This window comes from Vulpes lagopus, chromosome 2 (assembly GCF_018345385.1).
Source record: "Vulpes lagopus strain Blue_001 chromosome 2, ASM1834538v1, whole genome shotgun sequence".
NCBI classification, from domain to species: domain Eukaryota; kingdom Metazoa; phylum Chordata; class Mammalia; order Carnivora; family Canidae; genus Vulpes; species Vulpes lagopus.
Window position 1 is genome coordinate 116,201,117 of NC_054825.1, and position 14,544 is coordinate 116,215,660.

Here is a 14,544-nt window from a genome sequence, read left to right on the forward strand (position 1 = left end):
AACATAGCAACCATGGGTCCCTGCCAGCAGTGGGGCAGCTCTTCAGCTATAACAGGAAAGGAACAGATGATGGTGCTTCCTTCTGCTTTCTCAATGACCCTTTCTGGATCACCCACTTACTAACAGCATGTGTTGTAGTGCTGCTGAGGGGCATATCCACATTAATCGGAGAGAAGAAAGTCCATGTTGAAACCTACCATGCTACACTGCTGACCTGGCTACAAGCAGTAAATTCTGAAAACTGGATACAGCCATTTTAATCAACTGTCCTTTTCACTAAGTATTCTGCCTCTAGGAACTATTTTTTTCACCACGGGCAGGATTAAACAGGGCAGAATTACTTAAAAAGTATTTCTTTTACTGAATGCAAAGTACTTTATTAGACATTAATAGGGAAAGAAAAGAGGTAAAGAAAATACTTGCTCTTTTTTTTTTTTTCCAAGTGTTTCCATATCCATCGCCTCCTGGGATCCTCATAACAACACGAGGAGGTTATAGTGAGGAAACAGAGGTTCAGCAAGGTTGAGTATTGCCAGAATACAATATTGTCATCATTGTCATCAGCATCTTACTCCTTATTTACCAACCGTGGCCTAAGATGTCTTAAGGGCAGAGTCTTGCTTACCTGTGTCTGGATTCGCCCACAGGTGCCAACGAACAGGTTGACAGTCAGGAATCAATATCCATTTGATGACGGGTAATAAACTTTAAGGAGACTACCTAATTATATTTTTACCTTGCTGATGTTTAGATTATAGCAGGTATTATAAAATTACCTCAACATTTAATAGAGCATCTTTGGTCTCCTTCAGCCGGCCTTTAGTCAAGTCGAGCTCATTCTGAAGTCTCTCCTGGGAGTCCTGAAGACTAGCAATGAGGCCTTCTGCAGAGCCAAGACCCTGTTCACTTTTCCTCACTAGATCTTGGAGGCGGCCAATCTGCAAGTACATGTAGTACTTATAATATATCTCAATCAACCAGCAAAACAGCCATGTTTGTTTTCTTAAAGTCTTTTTTCTTTAGTGGTAATTTTACTGAATGGATTTCTTTGATGAATTTGGAAGAGGCACTCAATAATCATGATAGCTTTCATCTGTTGTTTTTTTGGATTTTTTTTTTACAAGGACCTCCATATTTACAATTTCCCTTTTTTGTGACAACCATGTGAATAAGTGGATAACTCAAGTCTCTATTTTAACAAAGAGAATTCCCGTTTCTATCAAATAATCAAATACCTATCAAAAGGAATGGAAACAAGATGAAGATTATATCAAAGACAGAGGAAAAAAAGTATTTTTTTAGATACAAATATTTTTAAAACTGCTCTTTAAAATGGAATCACTTATACTTCATTTGAGCCCAGTTCTGCTGGTTTATAAAGGTGACTGACTTAGGTCAACATTGATGAGCTGATAAATGCATATTAGAATAAGTTGTGATTTCTTTGTTTCCGTACAAAATTTCCTCAGGAAATTGTTAAGAGTTGAATTTATACACTCTTGAAATTAGGAGTTAATAAGGCAATCTATTGATCAGACAGATTCATATCCTCAAGTTATGAGAACTAAGATCAATAAAAGAAATACTTTAACTAGGAAAGTGCTATGAAGAAAAAAAATCTTTTTATAAAACAGCCAAGCTATCAAAACTCTACAGAAATGAAAACTGCTAATTTTATTTTATTTTATTTTGAAAACTGCTAATTTTAAAATAACACCTGTATATTTCTCATTGTAAATACAGGGATCACAAGGAAAGCTGCAAACGTTTTCCTTCAACATTCTCTCAATTCACCACCCCTCTTCCTGTCCCCTTTCCACCCAGATATTTATATACTGAATAATTCTAGTGATGGTAACATTTTATATTTGTTAGTATTTTTAAAGGGATGCCAACCTAATAAAATGAGCTGGAAACCTTCCATTTTTTATCTGGCTTGTGATAAATGTGTTACAGGGGTGAATGAATACTATAAGGAGTTAAAGAGTTAAAGAGTATTGAACCTGGGGCATCTGGCTAGCTCAGCTGGGGTCATGAGTTTGGGCCCCACTTTGGGGGTACAGTTTAGTTAAAAAAAAAAAAAAGAGGGAGGGGACTTACTTTTACTGAACTTAGTAAAAAATCCAGTTTCAAGTTCTTGGTCTGCCACTATAAAATAGGAATAATGATGCTGCCCTCATAGTTATAATATTTAAATTCAAGGATATATGGGAAAAGATTCTTTAACTAGAAAGCAACATACAAATATCAGGTACCAATCAATAAGGAGAGGACAATCAAATTTATCAACATGTAGAAAAATTTTGTTCTACAATCCAGATAATTTTCAAATGAGTAAAAGTTACATGTACAAATGGAATACATGAAAAAACTGATAGACAACAGTATTCTAGTTATTATACAAAAACTTTAAAATGCTGCACAATTAAACATAATAAGCAAAATAATAAGTAATGAACACAACTAAACCTTGTTTTCTAAAATATAATAAAAGTGGATATGTGAGGAACACATCTGTTGTCTTCCAAGATCAAAATCTCCTTTGGTCATGTGAGCTATCTACCTTTCTTCCCATGTGGGTCCACATCAACCCAAACCCAGGAATGCACCCAGCGCTTCTTCGAAGCATAAACCAGTTAGGTCATCTCATTCTGTTGGCCATGGGGACTGGTTCAGGGGCAGGCGCATGGTTTAAGTTCATCTACTCACAGTGATCTGAGGACTTTAAAAGGAGTTCCTAAAAAAGGTCTTTTTCCAGTTGCACATATGGCCTAAGAGAATGCATGGCTGAAACAGGAAGTCAACACAAAGAAAAAAAATCCAACTAGAGCAAAAGAGAAGCTGAGTTCCAGTGTAAACAATTTCAATTCAGAATCTAGTCATGCCTGATGTTAACATACCCCTGGGCTTTTTAGTTAATTGACTGAATAAATTTCCTTAAGCTGGTTTGAGCTGAGATTTCTGTCACTTGCACTAGAGATCAATACCCTTGATTCCTCTTAAACACTGAGGGAATATCGTAAGTAGAAACCTCTTCCCTGGAATATCCACTCATGCATGCTCTTCTGTGATCCAATCCCCTTGCAATGCCTGGGTCAGTTTTTTTATAATTACAAATATTATGGATAAATGAGTATCAGCCCTGAGACCAAGCAAGCATCCACCTATTTGTACTCCACATCTTCCAAATGACGTTTCTCCTATGATAACCTCCAAAATCAAGGGGTTACAAGGCCTTCAAACCATAGCCCTTGCCTCTCCAGCTTTGGGTTAGCAACTCCCCTCCTCGGTCTTTATGCATCTTGGGAAAAGCAGCACTGCAGTTCAGAATCAAGTTCTGAAATCACACTGACAGGATTGGAATTATAGTTTTACTCACTTACTACATGACTTGCACAAGTTCCAAAACTTTTTTTGTGACTTGGTAACCATTATTTACAGCATGGGGTTATTTAGAGAATTAAAGGAACAAACAAGTAGAAAGACTACATAAAACAATGCCTGGGGTAGATAGTAAGAACTAAATAAATATGACTTATTATAGTTGCTATTCAGTCACACCCACACTGGCATCCTTCAACTTCTACAAAATCCTTGTGCCTCGGGGCAGTTGCAAAACCTTTTCTCAGTTAATTCTTGTGGCAAACCCCCGTTAAATCACCACCATTTTGCAGTATTTGTCAGACTTGTTCTTGTTTCCAGGTATCTTCTATAAATACTGCTGAAATTTTGTCAATGATCTTTAATTATTTGTTCATGTTAAATATACTGAAATGCAGGAGTCAAAAGGCATGCCCATATTTAGGGCTTTTGATAGTGCTAAATTTCTTCCAGAAAGATTATATGATTTTATATTCCCATCAGCAGCTTGGGTGCTTATTTCTTTAGCCTTGTCAACACTTGGTGGTTTCAACTTTTTTTCCATTAATTTTATGGTAATGGGAATGGTATCTCATTAATTTCATTTCTAGTTTTAAATTACAGTGATTTTAAAATTTTTTTTTTATGTTCTCCTTTAGTTCATTAAAAAAATAGGGTATCTGTATTTTTTTAGTGTTCTGTATATACTTTTGAGGTGTTAAAGACATGAATTTTGTTACTAGTACAATTTGCCAATTATTTATTCCACCCCTCCCAAATTTTTCCTCTCATAATTTTAACTATGGTATATCTCAATACACAAAAATTAAAGGTGATTTTTTTTTTTAAATCAAAGCTTTAACTGTACAGGTATTATGTGTTTTTAATTCATGACATTGCCATCATGTGTCCAAAGGCCTTCCTCATCTTAATGTCTGTCACTTGCATTTTTTATTTTATTTATATTTATAATCATGATTTGATATTACATTTCAACCTTAGCCCATCTTAGCACATCTCTGGTATTAGGCTGAAGAACTTCACTGTTCTCTCTTCTTCCATTTATATGTAGTCTTAAAAGAGCTGTTTCAGATTAAACCTATTAAATCTAACTTCCGTCCTACTTTTCCACTGACATTGTAGGAAGGTCTTCAGAGAACCCTTGATTGCATGATCTTCCCAGGTCTCATACTTTGACTTCTAGTCATTGTGTGACAGTGTGAGGCACTTGCACCTATTGGAAGTATCTGCTTTCATGTTGTTCTCATATCCATTAATTCTCATTTTCATGCCTCTGATTTCTCCTCAATCTCTTTCCCTGGCTCTGTTAATACTGGTGCTCCTCTTTGTTACTAGCAATCTTCTCATCTGCTACCTCTGATGAGCTCTTCTATGTTAATGGCTTCAGTGACTGCCTAATCTTTAGCTCTAAACCTGAACTCTACTTAGTTCCAGCCTGGATGTTTTACAGTCCCCTCAACTCGATGTCTTGCCACTCCTATGTATCTTTCCTCCTATAATATCCATCTTCTCAAAGTGGCATAATTACCTGTCCAAACATCTGAGCTAGATACCTAAATCACTTTCTACCACTTACCACATCAAGTCCTGTAAATTTTATTTTTGAATGATCTCCACTCTCAGGTTTTGTTTTCCTAGTCAGGAAGCTAATCAACTCTTGCCCATACTAATATAATGGATAGCATCTTAAGTCATCTCTCCAACTCTAATTACCAGTCCCCTCCCCATACAACTTATCCTCTTACTGCCACCAAAGCTCTTTTCCTGAGATCATCTAACAGTGTAACAGTTGCTAATCTGCTGCTATCACTCTATCATCAGGATAAATTCTAAAGTCTTTGCGTCACGGCACAAGAGTCACTCACAATTTAGCTTCAACTTCCCTTTCTACCACATTTCTTGACAAGTGCCATACTGTCAAGTAGACTAATTCTCAACCAGCATCAATTCTGCCCCCAAGGACAGTGCCTAGAGACATTTTTGGTTGTTACAACTGAAGGAGAAAGTTGTAGCACAGGCTACTAGTATCTAGTATGTACTGACCAGGGATACTACTAAACATCCTAAAGAATTATCTGCCCAAAACTGTCAGTAGTGCTGGGGTTGAGAGACTGTGGTGTAATGATACTAAATTTCCTATAGTTCACCAAGGCATTATAACTTGGGTACTAACTGACTATACTTACACTATTCCTTGTGCCTGTATTGTCTCTAATCATTCCTACATCTGCAAATTTATATTTACCTTTCAAAGAGCACCACCCATACCACATTTAAAAATTCTCCAATATCATATTCTCCAGAGCTGTTATGAATGCTTATAGCAGAGAATCACTCCCTCCTCTGGAATTTAAAAACACACGGTATTTGTCACCAAATCATAAAGCCATTTTAAACTAGGAGTTCCTTGACATTTTGTCAAAGTATCCCTATCACCTAGAGGATACTATGCAGTCAATAAATGTTTCCTGGGCAGCCCGGGTGGCTCAGCGGTTTAGCGCCGCCTTCAGTCCAGGGCATGATCCTGGAGACCTGGGATTGAGTCCCACGTTCAGGCTCCCTGCATGGAGCCTGCTTCTCCCTCTGCCTGTGTCTCTGCCTCTCTCTCTGTTTCTCATGAATAAATAAATAAAATATTTTTAAAAATAAATGTTTCCTAAATCATAAAAGATATGCAAAGATTACTGATATTACTGGGACTCTAGTTTCAACTTTTCTAGAGACCAATTTAGTAATAAGACGAGACCCATAACATCATTCCTTTTCTTTGGCCCAGTAAGTTTATTTTGGGCAAGAACTAGACAAAAAGGAAATAATTTTTTAAAATGAACAAAAGTATTAATAGAAGTGATCATATATCAACTTACTAATAAAAATAATAGTCTGATAAACAGCGCTGAGAGAAGTCCTAATACTCCACACTCCTCCGGGTGTCAGGGCTCACGGCTGAAATATGCCTTGGTTGGTTAATGATAAGGACACAGAACTAGCCTTAGGAAAACCCAATCTTGCTATTCTGGCCATGACTTTTGCATGACAATCCTTCCTCCTCAAGTAAGAGTGGGCAACTCCTTAAAATTATTACTATTCATAATAAAATATTTAAAATATTAAATGCTCAACAAAGAAAACACTTAAGCAACTATGATAAAGATATACACTGGAACACGGGATCCCTGGGTGGCGCAGCAGTTTGGTGCCTGCCTTTGGCCCAGGGCGCGATCCTGGAGATCCAGGATCGAATCCCACGTCGGGCTCCCGGTGCATGGAGCCTGCTTCTCCCTCTGCCTATGTCTCTGCCTCTCTCTCTCTATCATAAATAAATAAAAATTAAAAAAAAAAGATATATACTGGAACACTATATGAATATTTTAAATAGCTAAAACGTAGACAAAATTAAATGGAAATACTTATATGGAATAAACTTTTATAAATCAAGTACACAAAGCATATGTAAATAAAGATTGTAACAATATTGAAATGTATACATACATATTAAATACCATTAGAAAATCTGGAATTCTGAAAACATTCCTCAGGTTCTTACTTTTTTTTTTTTTGTAAAATTGCTTAAGTTCATAAAGAGCAATACTCAAAGTTTTAGTACCTACCAGTCAATGTCTCTGAATGGTATATATTATAGATATTCCAGAAGAGTTTAGAATTTCAATTGTTGGGGTCCCTGGGTAGCTCAGTTGGTTAAGCATCCTACTCTTGATTTCAGCTCAGGTCATGATTTCAGGGTGGAGATGGAGCCCTGTGTCAGGCTGTGTACCTGCTTAAGATTTTCTCTCTCCCCCGCCCTCTGTCCCTCCCCTCCCTGATCTTTAAAAAAAAGAAACAAACAAACTAGCTAAACTAACTCAATCCTTGTTCTCTAAATCGTGGCAATAAATATCCTATTTGTCTTCTATTACCTAAATGCTGTGTACCCACTACAGGAGCCAGAGAAACAAGTTATTTGTGTGTTTCAGTAGGCTGAACTCTAACATGATCCCTCTCCCACCCTCACTTCCCCAAAACCTATGCATATGATGGGATATTACTCCCATACTATATTGCGTTATTTAGCAAAAAAGTATCTTGTAGATGTAATTAGGATGAGGGAGACTATTCTTTTTTTTTTTTTTCTTATTTTATTTATTTATGATAGGCACACAGTGAGAGAGAGAGAGAGAGAGAGAGGCAGAGACACAGGCAGAGGGAGAAGCAGGCTCCATGAACCGGGAGCCCGACGTGGGATTCGATCCCGGGTCTCCAGGATCGCGCCCTGGGCCAAAGGCAGGCGCTAAACCACTGCGCCACCCAGGGATCCCGAGGGAGACTATTCTAAGTGGGCCTGACATAATTGGGTGAGTCTTTAGAAGAAGTCAGAGTAATCTGAAGCCATAGAGGTTTTCCTGCTAGCCTTGAAAGAGTAAACTGCGATGTTACGCAAAGAAGGAGCCAGGCAGCAAGTGCTTGAGGGGCCTTTTAAAAGTTGAGAGCGGGACGCCTGGGTTGCTCAGTGGTTGAGCTTCTGCCTTCGGCTCAGGTCGTGATCCCAGGGTCCCGGGATCAAGTCCCACACATCAGCCTCCCTGCATGGAGCCTGCTTCTCCCTCTGCCTGTGTCTCTGCTTCTCTCTTTCTCTGTCTCATAATAAATAAATAAAATATTTTTAAAAAATAAAATAAAAGAAGAGAGCAATTTCTGGCCAATAGTTCGCAAGAGAATGGGGACCTCGGTCATACAAATAAATGAATTCTGAAAACAGCCAATAACCTTGAAAACAGACCTGTGCCTCACGTGAGACTGCAGTGTAGCTGTCACTTTGATTTCAAAGAGGGCCTAGCTAACCTGTACTCAGGTTATAGGTTATAACCTATAGGTTATGGGATTATAACTTGACCCATAACACTGAGATAATAAACATGTGCTGTGTTAAACTACTAAATTTTGTGATAATCTGTTACACAGCAATAGAAAACTAATACTCTTATTTACAAAAGTTAACTTAGTTTTCAATGATGAGTTTTACTTATTCAACATATATATCATTCACAAATAATGATCTCCTATGTGTCATGTCAGGCAGTATATCAACTGTGATATGACATTTTACAATAAATAAGTCCAAATGATTTTTAACAAAATACTGACATATATATATATAAATATATATATAAAAAATTTTTAAAAACTTAAGTCCACAAGAAAATCTACAACTCAAATGTTATAAGAACATTTAAAAAGATGTAATAGATTTATCAACTATTCAGTCTATTATTTTGTCCTCAAAGGTGGTCCCAGATAACATTTGGTGGAACAACAGGATTATTCTCCACCTAAGATTTTAGACTCATTAGCTTTCCTAATATCCTAATATGATTCTGGGATTCATGAGTTAATCAATGAAATCCACAGCTGACCTATTTATGTGTTTGGTTTTATCATCTGTAAGAGTATCAACATCTATCTTATGAAGATAATATATTCTTTAATCTTTTCTAAAACAATAATTTTCAGTCTTTATGAAGTACCCCAAATTCTTTCCTCTTGTCTTTTCAGAGACATACCTACTTTCCATCCAATAAATATAAATGGAATAAATTCTCTATTTAGAAAAGATAAAAGCTTCAAGGGTGCCTGAGTGGTTCACAGTTGGTTAGGTGTTAGAGTCTACCAAAGATTCTCTCCTTATTTTTCTCCTCTCCCTCTGCACTCTTTCTCACTCTCTAAAAAGAATGAATGAAGTAAAAAAAAAAAAAAAAAGAATGAATGAAGTCTAAAACCTTCAGTCTAGAGAAAATGCAGCTATATGTGTTTGGCAAGAGGCACATGTAAACATAAGGATGCAGAAAAATGTAAGATCATTAGATGGAAAAAGATATACCAGCCACATAAAACTAAAAGCAAGCTGGGTATACAGTATCAAACAACACAGACTAACCCAAAAGGTATGATTCATTAAGTAGCTAAAACAGTTTTATATTTGAATGCACATACAAAGCTTCTAAATATTCAAAGCAAAAATTGACAGAATGTAAGAAGAATGTAAGAAGAAAAAATCTACCATCTTTTTAGTAAATGATGGATCAAAAAGATAAAAGTAAAAACGAATACATAGCATTTGAAGAAAATAATTTAAAATCTTGATTTAATGGACTGGTATACAAGACTACACTGAAACACTGGACACAGAGCGTTAAGTTTCTTTCATGTGTAGCACTAGTCTTAACAAGTTTCAAAAATTGTTTTCATACAAACCACAATGTATTTAACCATGATGCAGTTAAGGTTAAAAAAGCATGTCAATCTCACATAACTCTCCCAGAGAACAGAAAAAGAAATAATAAGTCATCTGTCATTGTATGAGGCTAGTAGGACCTTGATTCCAAAACTAGAAAAGGATGATATAAAAAGGGAAAAGTACAAAGCAATCTTACTTGAACCCGGGCTCAAAAATCCCAAGATGAGTATTAGGAAACGGGATCTAGTTATTACATTTAAAAGATGTATATTATCTATCATGACTGACTAACTAGGACCTTCTTTAGAAATCCAAAGTTGATTTACTATTAGAAGATTAATATAAGGTACCACATTAACAAGTTAAAGAAAAGTAAGTATGATCTCAATACATGCAGAAAAATCAACATCAGTTTGTGATTTTTTTTTTAGCTTAGGAAACTAGAATTATAAGAGAATTTCCTAGACTTGTTAACAAAGCATTTACAAAATAAAACTTTGGAGAAGCATGATAATTAACTGTAAAATGTTGCCATCCTTTACTTTAAGAGCAGGAAATAAAATAAGAAAGATTATCTCTAGAGATTCTACCCAGCAAAGTAGGGCAAGAAAAAAGATGTCCAGGCTGAAGGAAAGGGCAGGTACATGTGGAGGGATGAGCCAGATATATTCTTGGGCAGCAATTCTAATATGGCACCAAAACATTACCAGGGTGCTAAAGCATAATTGAGAATGTATCCAAAAGAAAAATCAATTACATGTTTATTAGAACTCTTCTCAGTGAGATTACAGTGTGTAGATTGGAGAAATACTTACACCACTTAGAACTGAGAGTAGACCCTGGGGAACCTCCATGAGAAAAAAAGATGGTCACTAAACTGCCTTCTAATGAGACTGGGACACCATAACTACAAGATTACATTCTGCTGAGAGAGATATGCAAATGTAGGGCCAACAGTGAATTATCTTGGACAAGAGAGGTGAGCTAATACAAATAATATTAAGTATATCCTCTGCTTTTTTGAAAGTTGATGCTATGCCACTTCACTTTCATAGAAGACCTTTTTGCTAACTAAAAGTAATCTGGAGAGATTTTCACTTTTACAAAAAAAAGGGCAAAGAGTAAATTAGCGTTCAGCATTTGCTTTGCAGCAAGCCTTTATATAGGCAGTGCGTATCCCAGGCAGTGCAAGTGGTCCTGCCAAGGTTCTGCCCTGGGAACCACACTCAGTATCTCAGCATCATGCCACCATGGTTTTTCACAGCGTCTGTGAGCATCTGTGCATCTGTTAGCAAAATGGGGCCTAAGGTATCAGAAAAGCCTAAGAGAGGTTGGTTTTGGGGTCCTGGAATGCTCAAACGTTTTTTTTCTGTATAAGTTAACAGTAACTACTTATTTGCTTCACACCATTTCAGCTTGTCGAAAGGTTTCACGGGATGCTCTACTTACAGATAAGCAGGGAAAAGCTGCAACAATCTTAATTCTATTATTCCCAAACATGGTTTACTGGTGCCTCCTCTGGATAAATGTGTAAAGGTAATGAAAGAACATTGAGAAGAAACTATTAGCACACCCAGGGGCACTCCCGTTTTGATGTGGTCTCTGTGAGCAGAGCAGAGTGATAAGAAAGTAGGACTTAAAGACTTTCGGGAGAGATGGTGCTAGTGAGTGAGGCAGGAACAGCCCTCAAGATGAGAAATGTCAAGACATGGACTTGTTTCCGGAAGAGCACTCTACAATACAACATGGTCGAGATGATCAACTGGAATGGGAGGATAAGAACAGGGAGGCTGTTCTAAGGCATAGGTAAACCTGGGCAATAGAGAAAGGAACAGAACAAATGATATTATAGTTTTTAAATTGTCTTTCCAGAGGCAGCCCGGGTGGCTCAGCAGTTTAGCGCTGCCTTTAGCCCAGGGCCTGATCCTGGAGACCCAGGATCAAGTCCCACATCGGGCTCCCTGCATGGAGCCTGCTTCTCCCTCTGCCTGTGTCTCTCTCTCATGAATAAATAAAATCTTTAAAAAAAATAAAAAATAAAAAAATAAATTGTCTTTACATTTATTTTATTCACAACTTCTTGATTTGTAACATTTTATTATTATACTCTATGGTTAGTCTTTGCTAGGCTAAACAATACTACTTTCTTACAGCATTTAAAAATTATCTTAGATGTCTCTCTCTAGAACTTATAAAATCTCTCTTCTTAAAATGGAAATACAGTATAGAGAATTCTAAGTCAGTGTTTTACAAAAGGTAAATAAATCTCTTGTTTTCTTTCTTATATGGTGACATTATCCTTTTTTTGCTTTCCCCACAAAGGCACCTCGGTCTGATGTTTTGGGTAGTAAGTTTTTACCTGGTGAGATATAACCAATGTATTAGGAAAACTCCACATCTGTGAAAGCGTTTGATTATTTTTACTCTAGATATTTTACCATCAGTGAGGCTCACCTACATATACGATGTTACCAAATTAGATGTTACTGATAAGATTTAACACAGGTGATAAGCCTAAAGAATTCTTGCCTCTTGATTGGCTGTATTTAGTTTGTCTTCCAGCTCTTCCTTCAGGTTTTCCAGTTCCTGTTGAAGTTGACTTTTATCCTCTTCCAGGTTCAGTTTCTCTTTTTTATACTGTTCCTCCAATTCCTAAGGAAAAGACATTTTTAAAAATTAACAAAATTGCAATTAACTGTATACTTCAAAACTCCAAGAAAAAGGCCATTCTGTTTTATATTTTGACACTTTGCTTTTCAAATTAGCCTTATCCTTAATTAATAATATTGGGAGTTATTAGTCTCATTAATCCTAAGGGCTTAGGCTCTATCATTCTAAATCACTTTGATGTGACTAAATAATTATTTTAAATGGTAAGAATATTTGGTCTAGATCAAGCTGGGTCAACAGATATGTATGATGTAAGTGATAATTTGAGGAGATAAAGAAAAAATTCTAAATATCTCTTGAATGTAGAATTCTTTTATTTTTACATAAAAAACAAAATCCAGTAGCAGTTCTGGAATACTGGAACACAGTCAAGAATTACCAAGTACAAAATTAAGGCACCTAAAGAAGCAATACCAATAAAATTGATACTTACTAAAGAACACCCACTATTTGGCATCCTACTTAATATTTTGATACACAGAAGTAAGACATGGCGCCTGCCCTTAATAAGCTGAATATGTGATGAAAGTTAAATGACCATAGGGACTATAGGGTTATATGGATGGAGAACTGACAAGTTCTAGCTTGGTAAGAAAACCTGCACAGAGAACGCAATTCCTAAGTACAGCCTGAAGGAGTCAGTAAGAAAAGGTGAAGAAGCAAGAGCGAAATAGAACACGTGAAGCAGAAGAAACCTGTGCAAAAACCATGGAGGTGCAAATGAACCTGGTATGTTATAAGTAGTTCAGCATTTCTATAGCATAAGGTGAGAAGAGTAATAAACAGGGTTCTGTGCAGCTCCCAAAGCAAAGTCCAGGTTTGATGATTTGCTGGGACAACTCACAGGACTCTGCTAGTCGTACTCACAGCTGTAATTTATTATGCAGCCGAAGGATACTAAGCACAATCAGCAGAGGGAAAAAGGCATATGGGAAACTAGGCACAAGTTTCTAAGAGTCCTGTCTCACAGGACTCTCCACAAAGTTGTGACAATGATGTGAAATGCTGTGAGTGACTCAGTGCCCAGGTTTTCATTGGGGGCTAAAGACATAGGTACCCCCTGACTAGCATGTGCCAAACTTCTAGACTTCAAGAAGGAAAGCAGATGTTCACCATAAACCATGTTATTTGCATAAACCCTTTAGGTACATGAGTCATTCTTATCAGGGAATGGTGGAAACTTTTCCAAAATGCAAGTTCCCAAATACTAGTAAGGGCCACCCTTGTACCCTGCCTTTCTAAGGACAGTAGCTTCAGGTGTGCTATGTTAACTCTTTCTGCATGGATTCTCTATATATTCACTTTCAAATGGGGAAGGTAAACTAGAGTTATGAAAGAAGATATAATCCTTTTTAATAACTAAATAATAAGGAATGGAGAAGTCACTTTTTGGTAAATGTTCTTTAAAAGATAACCTGATATTGGAGAGAGACTATTCTAAAAGGAAGCTCAGGCTCAGACATGAGCTAGCTAGGCAAGAGAGGAATGAAGCAGCAAGTGATAAGTTATTTTGAGAAAAGATAAAGATATAGGTAAAGTTATCACTGAGTTTTGACTATGTTTATACACAGGAAATTCAAGTCATCTGCTTTATAGCAACATTTTAAAGAAAGATTGCAAGAAATATAAGTAGCATAAAGCAGATTTTTAGGTGGCTCAGAAATTGAAATTTAATGGGCAAGGGGATAATTAGGAGAGAAGTAATGAGGCAAAAATGATATTGATGAAAGATGCCTTGATTCTAGTACTTAGCACTTAAAGAGGAATAAAGAGAGACAAAAGGCAGAACACCTGCAAGTTAAATACTACAAAAATAGAGGAAAGGGTAAGGTGAATGAGGGATGTAGAAATAATAACAAAAAATAGCTATGGATGGGATCCCTGGGTGGCGCAGCGGTTTGGCGCCTGCCTTTGGCCCAGGGCGCGATCCTGGAGACCCGGGATCGAATCCCACATCAGGCTCCCGGTGCATGGAGCCTACTTCTCCCTCTGCCTATGTCTCTGCCTCTCTCTCTCTCTCTCTGTGACTATCATAAAAAAAAAATAAAAATAAAAAATATATATTTAAAAAAAAATAGCCATGGAAGAGCTAAGCCGCAGTTACCACTAAATCCTTCACTATAAACCTCTGAGCACATACATATAGTCAGTAAGCATGCACATGCACCATGTAATTAAAGCTGGACAAATTTGTTCTGGAATAGTGAGCTGGCACAGAGAAAACAACAACCACAATTTTGAGAAATAACAAGTCATTAAGT

The 14,544-nt window shown here is 36.8% G+C and overlaps 1 protein-coding gene across 9 annotated transcripts in view; it reads right to left on the minus strand.

The window, feature by feature from the left end:
* Positions 1 to 14,544, minus strand: part of FAM184A (family with sequence similarity 184 member A) — a 107,237-nt gene that overhangs the window by 43,248 nt on the left and 49,445 nt on the right. For all 9 annotated transcript variants that reach the window (XR_005986370.1, XM_041746626.1, XM_041746624.1 and 6 more), the window contains 2 exons: positions 12,143 to 12,265; positions 777 to 938 (listed from right to left, as the gene is read on the minus strand). Coding sequence is in view for 8 of the 9 variants with exons in the window: in XM_041746626.1 (XP_041602560.1) it covers positions 777 to 938; positions 12,143 to 12,265 (285 nt within the window). In the remaining variant the exon portion in view is untranslated. The remainder of the gene's footprint in view (positions 1 to 776; positions 939 to 12,142; positions 12,266 to 14,544) is intronic.